We start from the raw sequence: 22,957 nt of genomic DNA on the forward strand, positions 1-22,957 counted from the left end.
TGGCTTATTCTCTATAAATGTACCTTTATAGATCACAAATAAACTTTTTCTCACCGTTAGTAGCCTTTGCTCATTTTCTTCCAATAAGCAAACGAAGTGGTCGTTTATGTGTAAAAATGAAGAAGATATCACCTTAAAAATGGTAGAAAATATATATAATTTTGACGCTATCAACCAATCTCGTAGAACCATTTGACGATCTTGAAAGGATCATTCGCCTAGCTAACAAGAACAAGAAAGCTCAATATTCAATCAAGACTAGTACCATAAGAAACGAGGTTCCCGAGTCACCAATTGTTTCTACTAGCTTGATTAATTCTCATCGTAATGCTCCAAAATCTCCCGAGATAAATATGGGTGACAACGATAATCAATTTATTGAAGCTATGATGAAGGCCACCGGAGTTGGTCAAGGTCATGCAATAGGTCATCGTAAAGTTCCCGAAAACTTGGTGATTAAGACACAATTTATTCATTTAATCTGTGATCATTCTTTTCACGTCCTACCCATGGAAGGTGCTAACGAGCATCTCTGAACGTTCTTTAACATTTTCACACTTTTAAAAAAGGTGCAGTCCGTAAGGAGGTCGTCTACCTCCAAATGTTTCCTTGGACTTTAAAGGAGAAGTCAAGGAATGACTAATCTCTCCCCCAAAAGGAGAAATCACATCATGGGAACTTTAGTCGATCGTTTCTTAGGAATATTCTTACCCGCATCTAAATTTGTTACTCTTTAAGCTGAGATTAACCAATTCCACCAAAAGCCTACTTAGACACTATACATGCAACACCCCATCCCACATCTAATTGTGTAAGAAAGTTCGAGTCCCTTATAATATAATATCTCTTCCTTAACAGACACAACGCGTTTTGGTGCTACAAGCACTACAGATGCCGTTTGAACTCTGCAGTTATGCGTGCTCGAGCGGGAGTAGTACTAGGATGGGTGACCTCCTGGGAAGTCCCCGTCTGGTCGCCAAGAAAAACCCGTACACCTACGGACAATATTGTAATCGTGGTAAGGAGGGATATTACAATACAACGCGTGGTCCTGTAGAAAAAAATGTTTAGAGGTTGTCCTCAACACAGACTTAATATCTTTCAAAAAGTCTTTAATCTTCTATGAAAGTGTTGACGTTTCGACACGAAAAGACATCGACATCGCAGCTGGCGGTGCTCTCATGAAGAGGACGTCCGATGAGGCATACAAACTTATCGCCAATCTGGTATCTCACACTCCGACGAGTGGCATATTACCATATTAACTATTAGACAAAATGATGAATAGTATCAGGGGTATTTTGGTCTTTTCACCTTTTTTCCCTTCCTTTCTTTTAAATAACACCACTAACGCCCCCACACTTTGTTCAAAATTTAAAATCGGCCCCCAAGACAGGGGGTTAAAGTGTCAAATCAAAATTTTCGTAAAATATCTTAAATAAAACTCCACTCAAATATTCAACGTGTCATATTTTCTCACTCGCAACGAGTTAAATTTTTCCGGCACCATCGTTAAACTCGAAATAATTTTACGAACACAATGTCACTAACTATACGCAAAACGGACACTTTTTAAAATAACGCTAAATATTTAGGGTACTTTTCATATACTTTGATTTTTGACTCGCATGCTCCGTAACTAAACACAATAAAATACATTAAAAATCGAACCTCGGCGCGAAGCGAGAGTTCGACAACTAGTTCGATACCAAGGACGAAATGGCTGCTGTTGGAAAGTTATCCCACATCGGTCATGGACAAAAACAAATGTATGCATATAAGTCTAAGAGGAAGTCCCTCTATCACCAATTGATTTTAGAAAATGATGGACTCTTGAACTTATATGTTGAACATGTTATCGAGCTATTCAATTTATTAATCTGTCATGGTATCAGAGCTCAGGTAAACGGTTTTACAAAGCGAGTCCGAGTCAGGCCCCCATGTGTGTGCCGCCGTCGCTACAAAGAGATTGAGTCAGGCCTTCTTCCTTCCGCCATCTCTACAACCGTTTCACGCCTCGATGTGAGGGGCGTGTTGAGAAGTTATCCCACAACGATTATGGACAAAAACAAATGTATGCATATAAGTCTAAGGGGAAGTCCCTCTATCACCAATTGATTTTAGAAAAAGATGAACTCTTGAACTTATATGTTGTATACTAGTGAAATGACCCGTGAAATCACGGGTATGTTTAAACGAAACAGTTTAATAATATGTTTTAGGTATTAAGTGAATGTAAATGCTGAAGTCATTTAGTTTAATGACCCATGAAATCACAGAGTCCGACTAAGAAACTCGTCAACTGAACATTTCACCAAACACCTAAAATGCATATTAAACAATTCACATTCAATTATAAGAGATAATATTGGTTGTTATTTTATTTTAAAAGTGTAAATTAAAATATAAATTTAGAATTTGTTTCTTTCTGCGTAGCTTTTATATACATTCTCGTACTCAATTCAAAATAATTAATTAAACTAATTCAAAATTTTTTTTTAATAATTAAAATAATTATTAATAAAATTTAATAATAATAATAATAATAATAATAAATACATATACTAAAAGTGGTGGGGTTTGTAGTCGTTTTGGCCACCCCACCACATGAAACGACGATTTCCCAAACCCAATCTCAAAAAAGCCAAAACACCCCCCTCAACTTTTACAAGCTTATAAAAAAAACACTGTACTTCAGAGGAGTAAACTGCCAATTCTGAAACTTAAAATAAAAACTTCTCCCAACGCCTTCGACAGCCCGTATCTTCCTCCTCGCTCCGATTCCGTTAAACTCGAAATATTCTTGCGAACAAAACGAGACTAACTACGTTCGAAACGGACACTTTTTAAAAAAAACGCTAAATACAACAATATCCCGTATCTTCCCTCTCGCAGCGGCTTAAATTTTTCCGACAGCAGCGTCAGACTCGAAATAATTTTATGAACAAAACGATACTGACTACGTTTGAAACAGAAACTTTTTAAAAAACGCTAAACACGACAACCCGTATTTTCTTGCTCGCCAGGAGTTAAATTTTTTCGCCAGCACCGTCAGGCTCGAAATAATTTTATCAACAAAAATAAACTAACTATGTTTGAACCGAACATATTTTAAAAAACACTAAAGACGACGACACCAACAATAACGCATAACACACGGCCCGTTTTTTCTTCTGTCAATAAAACTGCGTTAAATATGAATACGCGGACCGAAAGACCCCGCTGCATCGCGCGGGCTAAACCGAACTAGTTAATTAATAAAATTTAATTTTAAATCAAAATTATTTAGATTAATGATATCACTCACCTTAAATTTTTTTTTTTTTTAATTTTTTCTTAACAAAGAAATTAGTTTAATAATAACATTATTTTAACAATATAAAAGAAACTATAGATATTGAATTATACGATTTATTAATTCTATCATGAATATCAACAATGCAAATGTAAGGCGACAAATGAAGAAAACACACGATATTAAAGTTGGTTGTGATACTTGCGGAGGATTCCACTTGACAACGGATTGTACTCGTTAAAATACAATGGAGCAAATCCAAGATGTTAATTACAAAATAACGCTCCTAAATAAACATCACGCCATATTATAGATGATCCCACAAGTAAAACTAATGGAACAATTCCACCATCATCAATAGCAATTTTTCCCAAATCACTATTTCTCTCTTAAAATCAGCCCAATTTAATGAATTTCTATACAAATGGATTTCTACAATGTTTATATGACGAACTTTCTTCTCTTATTTATTTCAAGTCTCAGATTGCTTTATGCCACTATACTAATTCATTCACTGCATTATGTTAACATCTAATCAAAATAATCCCAACCAACACATAAAACAACGAAATTAAATTAAGTAATCAATAAACCATTATAGCGGTAGTAGATTCACTAACGAGATATCATTACAAAACAGAGCAAAACAGAGCAACATAAAGTCACTATCTTTTCAACATACCACTATCACTCATAACATCACAAACCTAATTCACAAAACCGAAATCATTATTTTATTTAATACAAATACCACCACAAACATATTGCAAATTAGGGTTCGATTCTTCAAGCCACCTGGACCTGAATCATCTTGGGCTTCTTAGGCTCCGGCGGAGGCAGTTTCTCAACGGTAACGGTCAACACTCCGTCTTGACAAACTGCAGTAATCTTATCGGAATTTGCATTTTCCGGCAACGAAAATTTCCTCATAAACTTACCAATCCTTCTCTCCATCCTCACATACTTTACTCCATTATCATTTTCTTCATTTTCTCTTTTTCTTTCTCCACTTATCACCAAAACGTTGTCGTCTTCGATTTGAACCTTGATATCCCCTGATTTTAATCCAGGCATGTCAACGATGAAAACGTACGAATTCGAGTACTCTTTGACGTCTGCAGGTGTTGCAGCCATTGCTCTTGCGTCACGTACGTATGTTCGAGTGGGTCCCGCGTTGTTGTTGTTGTTGCTGTTGGCGTTGTTTGATTTGCTGTTGTCGTCGTCGGTTGCTTCGAGGATGTTGTGAAGATTGTGAAGGAGGAATGGTGTGTCGAAACCTAACAAACTGATGTCCATTTTTTGATTGTTGATTTGAAGATGATCGTAGAATAAGTGCGATTTTTTGTGAAATTGGTGTATGATGAAGAATTGAAGATTTGAGTTGTGAATTTATGGGGGTGAAGAGAAGAGTGGGACGAAAGTTCTAGAACAAACGGGAGGTTCCGGTAGTTTCTATTTGTGTGTGGAAGTTTTGGGAAACCTCTATTTTTGGGCTAAAAGTATTACAATTATATTTAGATAAATTAAAATTACGCGGATGATCCCGGTAGTTAATTCTTTTTTTACACGTAGTCCCTAAATTTTCATATTTGCATAGTCATCAGATTTGAATTGCAATTGGGTAAGAAGTGCGTTTTTTTTTTTTTTTTTTTAAATTTTTTTTTTTTTTTTTTTTTGGCAAACAACAAGGAATCATTGTATATTTAAGAGATATAGTCATAAAAAAAAAAAATTTGTTTGACTTATACCAATACAAAAGTAGCCCATTTAAAGTTCATTATAACAATTGGACTAAAGACTTGAAAAGTTACAAGTGCATACAACAAATAAAACAATGAAGTAACAATGCTAACAAGTGATCAATAAACTGTCTTGACAAACTGTAACAATTAGTAGCCGAGATGCTTGTGTTGTTTAAAGTAAAACTCATGGGTTCGAGTCCTATAATTGGAAAAGACGCGTTAACATGAAATTGAAGATAAGTAAGCATCACATCCTCCTTTAAAAATTCCCAACACTTTTTGAAAACTTCATTGAGAACCCGTCTGGAAGTATTCTAATCTCCTTTTAACCAATTGATTCGAGATTGAATTTTCCTCCTTGAGTCTTAAATAAAAAAACTTAGATCCTTTTTGTTTTTTTTCGCAGTCGTTAACATCAAAAGAAACCCACAGACTCTTGCGCATAACAACGAAACAAAAAACCTTAAACCATGTATTTAAAAACTTAAAAGGTTTAGGCCCCCATTGCACTAGGGTTTTGGCCCAAATTAAGGGCATATGATCGGATAAATCTGGGTCACGCAAAAAGGAAAGCAAGCCACCCGAACCTCCATTAGCACCCACTTGAACACCCATGTAAAGATTATGCTTCTGAATTTCGTTCATAACTGATACCCGCACTACATTGACCTTGAATATGAAATTTAGCCACTATCCGTCCAGCCATTCGACCTCGATCCTTACCCTCGAGGCCTCTTGTGTTCCAAGACGCAAGCCTCATTGACGTTTTTTTATGTGGAGGAGTCGGAGGCTCCCCGTATCGTCTTGGTTATGTGTATACTTTACATTGGAAATTTCCAAGCTCCGTCAACAACTTCCGTCTGCCTTTCTTGCTTCTACTTCAGATTTATGGCATAAACGCCTTGGTCATCCAGGCGCTAGTATTTTAAATTCATTGAAAAATAAAAATTACATCTCTTGTAATTCAAACATTAGCAATAAAATTTGTCAATCTTGTGTTTTTGGCAAAAAAAAACAAAGTTGTCTTTTTATCCTTCTACTTCTACTACCTTTGCACCATTTGATATAATACATAGTGACTTATGGACCTCTCCTATACTTAGTCATGAAGGTCATAAATGAAATGTCCCGTTCATATTGACTATAAACGTTCCATATTAATTGATTTCGTCGCGAGGTTTTGACCTCTATATGAGACGTTTTTCAAAGACTGCATTCATTTTTAAAATAACTATAACCTTTATTTTTATCGATAAAGGTTTAAAAAGCATTACGTAGATTATCAAGAAATGATAATCTAAAATATACCGTTTACACATGACTATTACATAATGGTTTACAATAAAAATATGTTACATCGAACTAAGATCTTGAATGCAGTTTTTACACAATATCATACAATCATGGACTCCAAATCTTGTCCTTAATTTAATATGCAACAGCGGAAGCTCTTAATAATCACCTGAGAATAAACATGCTTAAAACGTCAATAAAAATGTTGGTGAGTTATAGGTTTAACCTATATATTATCAAATCATAATAATAGACCACAAGATTTCATTTTTTCCATAAATATACATCTCATATCAGGCATTTCGCAAACTACATAGAGATAAAAATTCATTCATATGTTGAACACCTGGTAACAGACCTTAACAGGATGCATATAGAATATCCCCATCATTCCTGGACTCTCATCGGATATGATAATTCGAAGTACTAAAGCATCCGTACTCGGATGAGGCTTGTTGGGCCAAATAGATCTATCTTTAGAATTCGCGTCAATTAGGGGCCATTTCCCTAATTCTTAGGCTACCAAGCTAAAAAGGGGCATATTCGGTTCAATAATCCAACATAGAAAGTAGTTTTGATTACTTGTGTCTATTTTGTAAAACATTTATAAACTGCATGTATTCTCATCCCAAAATAATAGATTTTAAAAGTGGGACTATAACTCACTTTCACAGATTTTTACTTTGCCGGAAATAAGACTTGGCCACTGGTCGATTCACGAACCTATAACAATATGTACATATACATCAAAGTATGATCGAAATATATTCACCACATTTTTTATTACATTTTAATGATTTAAGTTTATTAAGTCAGCTGTCCTCGTTAGTAACCTACAACTAGTTGTCCACAGTTAGATGTATAGAAATAAATCAATATATATATTATTTTGAATCAATCCACGACCCAGTGTATACACGTCTCAGGCTAGATCACAACTCAAAGTATATATATTTTTGAAATCAACCTCAACCCTGTATAGCTAACTCAAGCATTACTGCATATAGAGTGTCTATGGTTATTCCAAATAATATATATACATGGGTCGATATGATATGTCAAAACATTGTATACGTGTCTATGGTATCCCAAGATTACATAATACATGTATAATACAATATAAGTTAGCTAGGATATGATTAATATGGATTTGTTATAAAATTTTCGTAGCTACAACAAGTAAAATTTTCCAATTTTGTTTTACCCATAACTTCTTCGTTTTAAATCCGTTTTGAGTGATTCAAGTTGCTGTGGCTTCATATTGAACTTAAGTTTATGAATCTAAACAGAAAAATTATAAGTTTATAGTTAGAAATACAGGTTACAATTCAATATTATAAGAGGTAGTCATTTCAGTCGAAAGAACGACGTCTTGATGACCATTTTGAAAAACATATTTCCACTTTGAGTTTAACCATGATTTTTGGATATAGTTTCATGTTCATAAGAAAAATCATTTTACCAGAAGAACAACTTTTAAATCAAAGTTTATCATAGTTTTTAATTAACTAACCCAAAACATCTTGTGGTGTTACTACGACGGCGTATGTCCGATTTTACGGTATTTTTCGTGTTTCCAGATTTTAAATCATTAAGTTAGCATATCATATAGATATAGAACATGTGTTTAGTTAATTTTAAAAGTCAAATTAGAAGGATTAACTTTATTTGCGAACAAGTTTAGAATTAACTAAACTATGTTCTAGTGATTACAAGTTTAAATCTTCGAATAAGATAGCTTTATATGTATGAATCGAATGATGTTATGAACATTATTACTACCTCAAGTTTTGTGGATAAACCTACTGGAAAAGAGAAAAATAGATCTAGCTTTAAAGGATCCTTGGATGGCTTGAAAGTTCTTGAAGTAGAATCATGACACGAAAACAAGTTCAAGTAAGATTTCCACTCGAAATAAAATTGTTATAGTTATAGAAATTGAATCAAAGTTTGAGTATGAGTATTACCTTGAATTAGAAAGATATGTTACTGTAAATAAGAAAGATTTCTTGAGATTGAATGATTAATTGAAATGGATTTGCAAGATTGGAAGTATGCTAGCAAGTTTGAAAAATTTCTTGAAGTATTCTTGAATGGTTGTTTTTATGATGATTAAAGCTTGTAATTGAAGCTAAAAGATGGTGAAAATGCTTGGAGATGATCAAGTATGATGTTAGGAGTATTTGGAGAGAGAATTTGGAGTGTAAGTATGTAACATCCCGTTTTTCCCGTACATATTTAAAGGTACAAACTTATTTATTAGTACGCTTATAACTTGTGCGTATGTGATTAAAAGACCTAAGTGCTAGTTATTGTGTAAATATATATATATATGCATATGTATGTGTATATATATGTGTTTAGAATATATGCATGTATAAGTATATGCATGGATCTTTGTTGATGTTAAGTCTTGTGAGACTAAAAGATGAAGTTTAGACGTGCATAGGAAGCGTGAACAAGGTGTACAAGTTGAATAAATCGTTAAGTTGTGTAAAGTTGTCGAATGGGTCAGTTGAAGGCCATTACCGCGCCGCGGAAGCCTTTGTCGCGCCGCGACATTGAACTCAAACCAGAGTCAGGAGGCATGATAAGAAGGGTCGAGTTTTCCTTTAAATGTCGCGCCGCGGAGAAGAAGGCTGTGCCGCGACCAATAACTAGAATCTGAGTCAGGAGTGGTTTAAGGCAGCTCGTAAAATACGTTAATTGCCACGCCGTGACAATTGGGGTCGCGCCGCGACCCACTGGGTGAGCTGGTTCCGGGTTTTGCTTTTAAAATAAGTGGTTCAAGGGAAAATTCGTCTTTTTACGTATAGATCTAATTGGAGCATTAAATCTCCACCACTTATCTTATTTAATTCATTTCTTTTCCATTTTCTTTCTCCAATTTCTCTCAAAACATAAAATCCCATTTGATTTCAAGTGAAATTTGTGAGTGAAGGATTGAGAGTTGATCTTTGGAGCAAGAATTAAAGTTGTTCTCCTTGTTCTTAGCTAGAAGTGGATAGTGTTGGTAAGTCTTGGCTCCATATTTTGAGTTTTAATTAGTTTATGCTAGGATTTGGTTCATTTGGAACTTGTAAGACCCATTTGGGGGTAATATGGGTGGATTTGGGTTATGTTGATGAAAGGAAACCCTAAATAGCTATAATCTAGGGTTTGGTCTTATGATTTGAGATTGAAAGTGTTAAATGGTGTTTTTAGTCACTAATACACTTGTAATTGAAGGAAGAATTGTAAATGGGTCATGTTTGACTAAAATTGTAAGTTTAAGTATTAAAATGGGTCAAAAGAGTAATGTTGACCTAGTTTGGGCGAGATGGGTATGAGTTACCCTAAGTTTGCGTTAGTTAAAGTTAGTAGACTTTAAATCACTAGCTTTAGTGATTTAATATGTGTCTTGGCCATTTATGGGCGGTTTTGGTGTAAGTGAGCTATTTAATGCTAATGGGTCATTAAATGCTCAAGTGTAAGTAATGTGGTTAGCTCCACTAGTTGTGTATTGAAAGTGTACTTAATGTATTAGGTACATTGCTTTGAAGTTCGGAAGTGCATAATCATCATCCTTGTATTAAGGTGAGTGGAATAATTATGCGTGTACGTATATAATGTATTTAATTGTGTAGTGTGAATGTGGTATTGTCGTGGGGTTTAAGACACCACATTCTAAGTAACGAGTAGTATTGTCGTGGTGTTCAAGACACTACGCATTGTTTGATTGACATGTGGTATTGTCGCAGTGTTTAAGACACCACATTGTCATGGGAGTGGATGCCGCGATGTTTAAGGCACCACTCATGGTTTTGATTGACATGTGGAATCGTCGCGGTGTTCAAGACGCCACATTGTCATGGGGGTGAGTTAGTCGCGGTGTTCAAGACATCACCCGGGGGACTAGTGATTACGCGGTGTCTAAGTAACACTAATGGATGTTATGAACTCCGACGGTCTTTTACGAGTACCGTTCCCTTGTACGATTGGTTAACCATGGTTGTGTGAATTCGTATCTAGCATATTAAATTGTGAACTATATGCTATTGTTGTTGCTAGCTTCTTGTGAATTGTGGATAATAGTTTATGAATGATGTTTGCATGGTTATCGTATTGCTAGCTTGTATGCGGTATGGTGTAAGTGATTGCAAGTAAGTAGGTTATATATGAACATGTATAATTATAGCATTCACTAAGCGTTAGCTTACCCCTCTCGTTATTTATCTTTTAGATGCAGGTGCGGATAGGGGAAAAGGGGTTGTTGGGCACTAGGTGTCCTTTGATGATGTTTCGCTGGAGGCTTTGAAGTTGGCCTAGCGTTTTGGGTAGTTTAGCCCCAAACCATGCTCGAAGTGTTGTTTGGATTAAAACTATCGTTTTTGGATAGGTCAACTTGTATCACATTTATTAATGGCCTTCGTGCCTTTTGTAAACACTAAACTTGTTGTATGTTTTAACGAAATGTGTGGAATGATTTACATATTTAATTGGCGCGTAAATGTGTATTATTTTTAAAAAAAAATTCGTATGGAATACGGGTTGGGTTGTTTCAAGTGGTATCAGAGCATGGTCTAAGGGATTTAGGCGACTTGAGATAGGTGCCTAGACTTAGACTTTATTGTGTGTGCGCTTTATGCGGGACTTGTAGGACTTCGGGTCGAATCGGGAATTGTTAGTGCATAGGTTTATGTGAACTAACCTTGCGCTATTTGTTTTGTGATGTATTTGAAATCCATCAAGCGAGATAGACGTCGTACTAGCAAGTTAATACGAGATGCTAGCGTAACAATGACTAGCTACCATTGTTACGGGTGCAAATCGTGTCAAACAAGCTAAGTACGACGATTGTTGAGCAAGATGGGGCGGTAAGGTGTATATGTGTATATATGCGTGTCATGTCTTTCATTCGTTGTTTAACCTCTTTCGTTTTATAGAATGAAGATGAGAAATGGACACGACACCGACAATGGGGGCACGAGCGAGGACCCCAAATTCACGGCCAAGGTTGAGGCCATTTTGAAAAGTCATCATGCGTCTTTCTTAGAAGATGTTAAGAAGATGTTTCTAGATACGATTGACGAGCAATTAGTCAACGTAGTAAAGGAGCAAATTAAAGTTGTCCTTCAAGGGGACAATGTCGGGAGACGAGACTTCTTCTATAAGAATTTTAAAGATGCTCAACCTCCTACTTTTGAGGGTGAAAGAGACCCGTTAAAGAGTACCCGGTGGATCTCCGATATGGAGGGGGCTTTTCAAACTTGTGAATGCCCTCTTGATAAAAAGTATGGTAGTAGCATGTTAAGAGGTGATGCTAAGTTGTGGTGGGTTGCAAAAATCCAAGTTTATGGTGAAGAGCAATGCATGGATTTTACTTGGGACGAGTTTAAGGCGGAGTTTTTCCAAGAGTACCGAACTTCGACCGATCTTACTAGGCTTAAGGATGGGTTGCGTTCCTTGAGGCAAGGGTTGATGGATTTGAACTGTGATGACCCGGGAAATTCCGACCAAATTTAAACTTAATCTTTATATGATTTTGACATGATAAGTAAAGTCTGTAATGTCAAGTCTCAAAAACTTTGAACTGTGTTCATGTATACATTTGACCTTTGACTAATCCCGACGATTCACGAACAATTGTTGGTAATAAAAATGTATATATAAATATATAAATATAAATATATGAGTATAAATATTAATGTGAAATAATGAAATACAAATTTAACATTTGAATTAAATATGTTAAGTATGATACAAAATAATTAAGCTGTTGTTAAAATGAATCTAGGTAAATAGTTATATATGATTTTTTTATTATTTATTTATATACTAAATAAATTGTAGTAAATATCCGAATGTGCTATATGAATATTACATAATATTTAATGTTAATATATTAAATATAATTACAAAATTATAATATAATTATTATACTAAAGAATATTAATTTCATTATTAATATTGATACCAGTATTATAAACATTATTAATTTAATACATAATATATAAATATGAGATTTGATAGTCATAATTTGTTATATCCATACTACTCTCATTATCAGTATTAATAGTAAAATCAATATTAGTATTTGTATTATTAATATTATCTTTGTATATATGAAACATGTAACTTGTAATTACTAGTATTATTATTAAGTATTATCGTTAAAAATCATTATTTTCATTTTTGTCATTAATAATATGATCATTACCATTTTTATAGTTATTATTATAATTAACATTATTTATTATCGTTAATATTAATATTATTGAAATCATTATCATTATTATTATTCCTATTTATTATTATTTGATATTATTATTACTTTTATTACTAAAAATCATTATTGGTATGATGTAGTAATAATATTATTATTATCATATTTTTTATATCATATTATTTATTGTAATTATAATTATTATTAATATAATTATTATTTGTATTATTAATAATATTATTATATTTATCATTAATATTTATTAAAAAAATAAGTTACAGAAAATTTCAGAATCAGTTCCATATCGTTTTCAAACTGTTTTTGATTTTTGATTCTGTCTATTAACTGGTACGATCATCACATTAGTCTCCTAATCAAACAAAATCAGTTGAGAGTTAGAATCAACTTTAAATTTATTTTTTATATTTTTATTCATATTTTGTACCTGTGTGAGGATTCTGTCGATTTTTTTTATATAAAACAATCCATTCCAGCTGTGAATTGCTATTATATGACTTCACTTTATCAATTACAAATCACATATATCTTCTACAACTTTTAATCTAATCGAAATTAATTAGAAAAATCAGAGAAACCGTCGACTACCTCTGTTACTGAAAATTTTTATTCAAATCTTGAAATCAAATGGAATTTAAAAATTTAATAATGCAGCTTTGTTAGGAATCCACCAAGTAAACTTCCTGTAAAATCTTAGCTTCCAATTTTTCAAAACGAGATCGAATTCTTGAGTCAAAGTTTTAGTTTTCAAAGTCAAACGAAGTAATTATCGTGAAATTCAAACTTTGTATGATGTTTTAGGATCAATTGAGAGTACAAAAAGTTTATAGGATGGATTTGCAACGTTTTTCATTCAGAAACCGTGGGCTAAAACTTCATAAATTTTTGAAAGTGATTTGGAGTTCATCCCAAATAATACAGCGTATTTTTTTTTAAAGCTTGAACTGTTTTTTTTATTCTTGTTTATTCTGTTAATCTATAACAAATAATAATAACTACTTCTGTTTCGTTTAATAATTTAAAACTCATCTTTGGGGTTGCTGTTTTGATCCATGATATTGCTTTGATCGATCTGGAATATGAAGAAGAAGAAGAAAAGCAGTTTAGGGTTACAAAATAAATAATTTTGGTTCTAGGTTTATTACAGAAAAATGGAAACGGTAGGATGGTTATGAGAGGTGTCGAGTAAACTGAAGGTCTCGGGTTCGAGTCCCAGCCATGGCAAAATTGTTTTAGAAAATGCTTGTAAGGTATATCCCATTTGTATTTATTATTATTATTATTATTATTATTATTATTATTATTATTATTATTATTATTAAGTATTAGAATTATTATAGTTAATATTATTAGTACTAAGTATTATGAAGATTATGATTATTATTATTATTGTCATTATTGTTATTATTATTAATATTATAATTACTAAGATTGTTAGTACGTATATAAGTATTATGGTAGAAATTCATCTATTACTATTATAGATACAAATATGAATTTACATTATTAGTAATGTTATTACTAATATCATTTAAAAATAACTTTATCATTTTACTAATATCATAACTGTTATTATTATTAATATGGTTAGAATTATTATTATTACTATCATTAATATAAAAGTAATAAAATTTATTAGTATTTGTATCATTTTATAATTATTATTATCATTATTATTATTAAAAAAAATATGATTGATATTATCATTATTATCAGTTTTACAAAAATTATTATTTTGTTATCATTAAAACTATTATTATTATTATTATTATTATTATCAAGTATTATCTATATCACTATTATTAAAATAATAGTAACTATGAAAATAAAAGTATTAAATGACGTTGTTAAGATTATATTTATTAAAATAAAGATTATAGATATAAAAATATATTTAAATTACACAACTTAACTATATTAATAATTCTATATATATATAACAAAAATATATAAATAATTAACAAACTTATAAATTATTAAATATAACAAGTACATCACTAATAAATAAATATAAACTTTTTCGAATACAATTTTGTGTATTAATATATATACACATGATATAGGTTCGTGAATCCGAGGCCAACCCTGCATTGTTCAGTTATTCAATATAGTCGTATGTATTTTTACTACAAAATACATTAGGTGAGTTTCATTTTCTCCCTTTTAAATGCTTTTGCAATATATATTTTTGGGACTGAGAATACATGCGCTGATTTTATAACTGTTTTACGAAATAGACACAAGTAATCGAAACTACATTCTATGGCTGGATTATTAAACCGAATATGCCCCTTTTTAGTCTGGTAATCTAAGAATTAGGGAACAGACACCATAATTGACGCGAATCCTAAAGATAGATCTATCGAACCCAACAAGCCCCATCCAAAGTACCGGATGCTTTAGTACTTCGAAATTTATATCATGTTCGAAGGAGGATCCCGAAATGATGGGGATATTCTTATATGTATATTGTGAATGTCGATTACCAGGTGTTCAATCTATATGAATGATTTTTGTCTCTATGCATGGGACGTATGTTTAAGAGAAATATGAAATCTTGTGGTCTATTGAAATTATGAAATGATTATTTATGTTAAACTAATGAACTCACCAACCTTTTGGTTGACACTTTAAAGCATGTTTATTCTCAGGTACGAAAGAAATCTTCCGCTGTGCATTTTCCCATTTTAAAGATATTGCTTGGAATCATTCATGGCATATTTAAAAAAAAAACGTTGCATTCAAGTCGTTAAGTTCATCAAGATTATTATTAAGTCAATTATAGTTAGATATATTAGGAAATGGTATGCATGCCGTCAATTTTCGTTGTAATGAAAGATTGTCTTTTCAAAAACGAATGCAATGTTTGTAAAATGTATCATATAGAGGTCAAGTACCTCGCGATGTAATCAACTGTTGTGAATCATTTTTAATCGATATGGACTTCGTCCGGATGGATTAGGACGGGTCTCTACATGAACACTCTTAAATCCGTTTACTTGTCAAAAACCCAATTTTGCCCGGAGTATGTCGGAAATGATAAGATGTTAAAGGAAGACTTTTACCGAATCTTGAATGACAATTATCAAGAAAAGATTAGTGTGAACGTGGTGAAGAGTTTTGATGAGTTGTTTGATATGGCCAAAGGTTTCGAGTCGCTCTTCTTGAGAAAGAGTGGCTTTACCTTAGGCAAAAAGAAGTTTGAAGCCACTAGTTATTCGAACTTTTCTAACAAGAAGCACAAGAAGGGCTCCGAGAGTGTTGGTAGTGTGAGGAAGGGTGCTTCCGGTGATTTTACTTATGCTTGCTACAATTGTGGGCAAAGGGGGCACATGGCTCGTAAGTGCCCGAAACCATCATCCACAACCAAGCTCACTTGTTTTAATTGAGGTAAAGAAGGGCATAAGAAGCTGGAGTGTCCCGATTTACAGGGTGATCATGTTAAGAGGTTAGAGAAGGCGGCGGGCACGGCAAAGGGGCGAAATTATTTGATGACCAATGATGAGGCCAATCATTCAAATGAAGTTGTCTTAGGTACTTTCATAGTTAACTCTAATCCGGAACGGATACTTTTTGATAGTGGTGCTAATTTGTCGTTTGTGTCTCCAAGATTTGTGCCAAAGTTAAATAAACCACTAGCTAAGTTAAGTCATCCGGTAGAAGTCGAAATAGCGGATGGTAAGACGGTGCTAAGGGTTGATGTTTGTAATGATTGCTGATAAGGCTAAAAAGGAACATATATTTCATAGCAATATCCCTTCTAAATAATAGGTTTTCATATGTAATTGTATTATATTTTCATTGTAATTGTTTAAATAAATAAGTGCGAAGACAAAAGGCGAAAACGAAGATTTGAAGACACAAACGTCCAAAAAGCTCAAATGTACAAGATACAATTCAAAAGGTTCAATTTATTGATGAGAAACGTCTAAAAATGACAAGAGTACAAGTTACAAAATGCAAAGTACAAGATATTAAATTATACGAAAGGACGTTCGAAAATCCGGAACCGGTACCCGAGCCAACTATCAACGCTCGACGCAACGGAGCTGAAAGTACAAGTCAACTATGCACAAGAATATAATATAATATTTAAATAATTCATAATAAGAATAATAATAAATAATAAAAAGTTGTTAATTGAGCATAGTTAAGGGGTCATAAGTGAAAATTTCAATTCAATATTTGCCTATAAAAGGCAATTCATTTGATCAATTTATGTACACCTTTTCTTCTTTCTTTCTCTTTACATGTAATATATATATTTATAATTTTAATTTTAATTTTAGATTAAGTTTAATAATAATTGGGTTATTGTAAGGAATGTTTTACGGGTTTTAAAGTCGAAACTCTGTCCGTGTAACGCTACACGATTAATAATCACTGTAAGTTATGTTCTTCCTTTTTAAATTAATGTCTCGTAACTAAGTTATTATTATGCTTATTTAAGCCGAAGTAATCGTGATGTTTGACTAAATATTAAGACGGGGTTATTGGATTTTGTACCATAATTAAGGTTTGGGCAAAAGACCGACACTTGTGGAAATTGGACTATTGACTATTAATAGATGGGGGTATTGTCTAATTGAGTGACAACTCATTGGAGTCTGTCGAACCTATCTTCAAATTAATTATCCTAATAATTAATAATGATTATGGTTGTCCTATTTAGTGACGTTCATATGGAATCTATTATAATCATTTAATTAATTATTCGGGTTGGGTAATTGATTATTCAAACTGATCAAGTGGGTAAATTAATATTCATATCTAATCAAAACAGGGGTGAATTACATACAGTGATAACTGGTGTAATTGTTGATAGAAGTGATAACTGCGTCACAGTTTAAATCCTTAATTAGTTGGAATATTTGACTTCGGGTATAAGGGTAATTTGACGAGGACACTCGCACTTTATATTTATGACCGATGGACTATTATGGACAAAAACCAGATAGGTATCAAATAAACCATGACAAAGGACAATTAACCCGAGTAACAATTAATTAAAATCAAAACGTTAAACATCATGATTACGGAAGTTTAAATAAGCATAATCCTTTTATTTCATATTCTATCGCAATTTTATTTATTGTTATTTTATTTATCGTCATTTATATATTTTACGCACTTTAATTATTGTCATTTATCTTTAAGCTTAAAAATATAAAATCGACAAACCGGTCATTAAACGGTAAAAAACCCCCTTTTATAATAATATTACTACTTATATATATATATATATATATATATATATATATATATATATATATATATATATATATATATATATATATATATATATATATAGTTTTATAAAAATATAGTACGTAATCACTAGCTCTCTGTGAAACGAACCGGACTTACTAAAAACTACATTACTCTACGATTAGGTACACTGCCTATAGTGTTGTTGCAAGGTTTAGGTATATCCCATCCGTAAATTAATAAAACTTGTGTCATATTTTGTAGTATTTTGTATTAAAAATAATACTATTTCGTACCCTCACGCTACATCATCAAGTTTTTGGCGCCGCTGCCGGGGAGCGTTAAAACGCTATATTTTTAATTTATATCAGTAAAAATATAGTTATAAAAAAAGTAATTTCTGGAACACTTTTTGTGTTTTCACGGGGTATTTAAGTTTTTTGTTTTTTGTTTTTGATTGATTAAAGATATATTAATTTAAATATAATAATTTAATAAATATAATAATATAATAATATTGAAATAAAAGATAATAATATAATAATATTTTAGAATCAAATTTGATACGTAAAAGTTTTAAAAATTTTAAAAAGTCGTATTTATTAAATATTTCAGGGGTATATTATATAACTTATAATTAATAATTTCTATAATGTCGCTTTCATGTGAATAGTAAATTAATTAATTTCTTTCCTTTACTATTTTGAATCGTAAAAGTTTTAAAAGTTTTAAAAAGTCGTATTTATTAAATATTTCAGGGGTATATTATGTAACTTGCAATTAATAATTTCGTTTTCATGTGAATAGTAAATTAATTAATTTTTTTCATTTACTATTCATGAATAGTAAATGAGTTAAAAAAAAGTTTTGAAAAAAAATAATAATAAAAAAAAAATTATTAATTCCTTTTAAAAAAAAATTGTGTAAAAAAAATCGTTTTTTTAAAGAAAAAAAATTCGTTTTAAAAAAAAAATTTGTAAAAAAATCGTTTTTTTTAAAGAAAATATTTAAAAAAAAAAGTTTTTAAAAAAAAAATATATAAAAAAAAAATTTTAAAAAAAAAAATTTTAAAATCCTTAAAAAACGAAATATAAAAAAAATTTAAAAAAAAAGTTTTTTTTTATTTTTTATTACCTTTAGATTTTTAGACTCTAGTTACAATTTTTAGTATTAAGTTTAGTTTTGCCATAGTTATTTTTATTTCTAGAATTTTTAGGTTTGCCGTAAAATCCCTTAAGTGCTTATTCCTTAGACTAAGATTTATGTGCTTTAGAATTTTGCGACGCCGTTTTTCGCGCTACTTTCTTATTTTTAATTTTCGACGCCTATTTTTCGACCTTTTATTTTTCGACCTTTTTCGACGCTTTTTTTTTTCTTTCTTATTTCTCGCTATTCTAGTTTTAGGATAAGATTTTTATTCTACTTCTTATCTAAATTTCTTAAAATTACGAAAATTTATTTTAAGTGGTTAAATTGATAGACATCAAAATTTTCTGGTTCGTAGTAATAGTTGGATTTGTACGTGGACCGGGTTATTGGAGCCAAACAGTACTCAATTATATTGAGACCAAACGAATCCTGCCCCTCTGCTGCATCTTTTGACTATTCGAAACGTGGGCAAAATCAGAAAAGTCTATTAATTGGATAACTTATATAATTTTTCTTTCCTTTTAAAAACTAACAGGATATTCAGTGAATGCACCGAGTAAAACGTTCACCACCTTTCATACGTTCACCACCTATAACTCGATCAAGACATCTAGCCAATATTGTCGCCGTTGATTTTTCTTTAGAATCATCATCTAGTCGACCAAGAACTCCAACTCAAATTTCCGATAATCCATCCTTTGAACCCGACCTCACAATTGAGAATCCGGAGAATATTCAGGGACAATTCCAAGATCCAGAACCACTAATCATTCCTCCTGAACCACAAACCATTAAATCAGAATCTTCTAGTGATTCGTATTCAACAAATTCAATTATGGAAAATCTGGAACCTCTAAGTATGGAAGACCGAATGAGAGCCACACGCACGGGCCAAGGTCACGCCATTATTAAGCCAGACATTAATGCGCCAGATTATGAAATCAAAGGACAAATCCTACACATGGTAACTAATAAGTGCCAATATAGTGGTGCGCTGAAGGAAGATCCAAACGAACATCTTCGTACGTTTAATAGGATCTGTACACTATTCAAAATCCGAGAAGTTGAGGATGAACAGATCTATCTCATGTTGTTTCCCTGGACTTTAAAGGGAGAAGCCAAAGATTGGTTAGAATCGTTACTTGAAGGGGCGATTGACACATGGGATGTTTTAGTTGAGAAATTTCTTAAAAGATTCTTTCCGGCATCTAAAGCCGTGAGACTTCAAGGAGAAATTGTTACGTTCACACAAAAGTCAAATGAAACTCTATATGAGGCGTGGACAAGATTTGGAAAGTTGTTGAGAGGATGTCCTCAACACGGTTTAGACACTTATCAAATAGTACAAATATTCTACCAAGGTGTCAACGTTGCTATACGAAAAGTCATCGACATAACAGCTGGTGGTTCCATTATGAAGAAAACCGCAACTGGAGCTTACAAAATTATTGATAACACAGCCTCCCACTCTCATAAGTGGCACCAAGAGAAATATATATATCGTTCATCTAAAGCGGCTAGAGTCGATTCTAGCCATAACTTTGATTCCGTTTCCGCAAAAATAGATGCTTTCGAGAGACGAATGGAAAAGATGAATAAAGATATTCACACAATACGAATCAGTTGTGAGCAATGCGGTGGACCACACTTAATGAAAGACTGTCACATTGAACAAACGATGGAACACCGTGAGAATGTTGTCTACATGAACCAAAAGCTGGAAAATAGTTATCAGAATAATTATCAACCGCCAAGGCCAAACTTCAATCGAAATTAAAACATTCTTTACAATCCAAAAGGACCCGACAATAACTCGTATAACCAACAAGGTCCGAATAACCAACCAACTCAAAACAACACTTTCAATTAACAAAGACCTGGCTTGTATAAACCACCACAACAAACCGAAGAGAAAAAGTCAAATCTGTAAGAAGTGGTATTTAAGCTAGTTGAATCTCAAACACAATTTATTGAAACTCAAACTCAAACGAATGAGAGGTTTGATCAGTCATTTAAAACTCAACAAGCTTCTATTTTGAATCTAGAAAAACAAGTAGGTACTCTTGTTAGATTGATGAGTGAAAGGAAACAAGGAAAGCTACCGAGTAATACTGAAGTAAATCCTCGGAATGAAAATGTTAATATGGTTTCAACAAATTCTGAAAAATCAGCATCAGAAGATGGGGAGGTTTTAGATGTAAGTAACAATGAAGAAGTTACATCACTACCACCACCCGAGTATGTAAAGCCAGTGGTGGCACCATACAGACCACCCATCCCGTTTCCAAGAAAAGGAGTTGACTATGAGCAAGTAATAGGTAATAAAGTTTGTGATACCTCTGGAAAGAAGAAGAAGAAGAATAAAAAAGTGCAAGAAACAAAAACAGTAGAAGTAAATCCGGTGAAGACAGTTCCACCAAATCCTCCACCTAGGGTAGGTGATCCGGGTGAATTTATTGTTCCTTGTCTACTTAGTGACTGTGTCATGTATGATGCACTAGCAGATTTAGGTTCAAGTGTGAGTGTTATGCCTCTTTCATTATATAAGAGATTAGGTGTAGGTGAGTTAACTCCAACGGATATGAGTGTTCGACTCCTTGATCAAACCATTAAGCACCCAGTTGGAATTGCTGACAACCTACCCGTTCAAGTAGGTAATTTAACCTTTCTAGTCGAATTCATTGTCATTGACATAGAAGAGGACTCAAACGTTCCTCTAATTTTAGGTCGACCATTCTTAGCGTCCACCGGGGCGTTATTTGATGTAAGAAAGGGTAGAATGACACTTAGTAATGATGAGAAATCGATCACCTTTATGATTCGAAAGTCTAAATATCCACAAACTAAAACCGTTGAACCGACAAAAACGATTGGTAAGAACCATGTTGTTTTACCAACTCCAACGGTAATGCTTAACAATAATAGAACGCCTAAGTGTGGGGAAAATGAAGTAATACCTAATGATGACTTGATAATAAAGAACCCCATAGTTGATACGAAATTAAATGACCCCGTTATTAACAGTTCAATGAAGAAACTTTTTAAACGGGTTATTGATGCTAAAAGTAAGGGGAACTTTAAGTTATATAACCGGTTAGTATCCAATATGTCGCCTAAAGAAAAGGCGAAGCTAGTTGAATTTGTGGATATTACGGAAAAAGCTGGTCACTGGCTTAAAGCAAAAGTCACAGATATGCAAGTTGATTATGGTCCAAGAGAAATTGACGATGAAGTTAATCACAATTTCGACACCACATCTACCTAAGTGTGAGGAGATTCAAATATTCTAAAAAAAATGCTGTTTGGAGTTAGTTGTTCTGTTCTCGTGTAGTTCCGAGAATGGAATCCGATTGGTCTTTTCCACTAGCAGACACTAAAGAACTAGTTTTCTCCCCCCATTCTGAATTTTTTTGTTTTTTAGGTTTTATATGAAATTAATATGTTTTCTTTTTAAGTTTTGTGTGAATTTAAAAACAAAAATTTACTTTATTTCATTAAGTTAAAAAAAAATGATTTCTAAAATTCGTCGTGAGTTGAAGACTAGGTCGCTGAGCCGAAATTACTTTACCCGAGGGCGGGTCGAAAAATTTTGTCATCATTATTTTTAATTTTATTGATTTAAAGTATGCAAAAAAAAAAAAAATATTTGATTTTATAAAATTTTGAACGTGGGGTAATATACCCAACTTTAAAAATATGTATATATGTTTGTATTTTATCATGTAAACAACAGGGTAAAACAACGCACTTTCAAAGACTAACATTAAGTTCAGCAAAAGCTACTGATTTTGACGACAAGATGCAAAACAACAAATGTGATATAATAAATGAAGGAATGAACGATGAGGCGCGCCATCTATCATTCGACGAGCTTTGTAATTACAAACTGGGTATTTTTAATCACTTTCCTACACTAATCACCCTCATGAATTTATAATTATAGTCTGATTTCATGCAAATGAGGGCATTGCATGATCTCAAGTGTGGGGAAGGGTTATAAATTCTCTCGGGTTTATACTTGGCTCATTTTCTAAATATTATGAAAAA

At 32.5% G+C, this 22,957-nt stretch overlaps 1 protein-coding gene across 1 annotated transcript; it reads right to left on the reverse strand.

Moving 5' to 3' along the window:
* Window positions 1-3,943: 3,943 nt before the first annotated feature.
* LOC139898230 (17.9 kDa class II heat shock protein-like) lies at window positions 3,944-4,702 on the reverse strand. Its single transcript, XM_071880964.1, has one exon. It carries the CDS (start codon window positions 4,589-4,591, stop codon window positions 4,082-4,084), a length of 510 nt encoding a protein of 169 aa, XP_071737065.1. The 5' UTR covers window positions 4,592-4,702; the 3' UTR covers window positions 3,944-4,081.
* Between the last annotated feature and the right edge of the window lie 18,255 nt (window positions 4,703-22,957).

The sequence above is a fragment of the Rutidosis leptorrhynchoides genome, chromosome 3, assembly GCF_046630445.1.
Source record: "Rutidosis leptorrhynchoides isolate AG116_Rl617_1_P2 chromosome 3, CSIRO_AGI_Rlap_v1, whole genome shotgun sequence".
Lineage (NCBI taxonomy): Eukaryota > Viridiplantae > Streptophyta > Magnoliopsida > Asterales > Asteraceae > Rutidosis > Rutidosis leptorrhynchoides.

Bases quoted from the DNA above. Each gene is read 5' to 3' on its own strand.
- LOC139898230 (XM_071880964.1), bottom strand. From the start codon at position 4,591: ATGGACATCAGTTTGTTAGGTTTCGACACACCATTCCTCCTTCACAAT.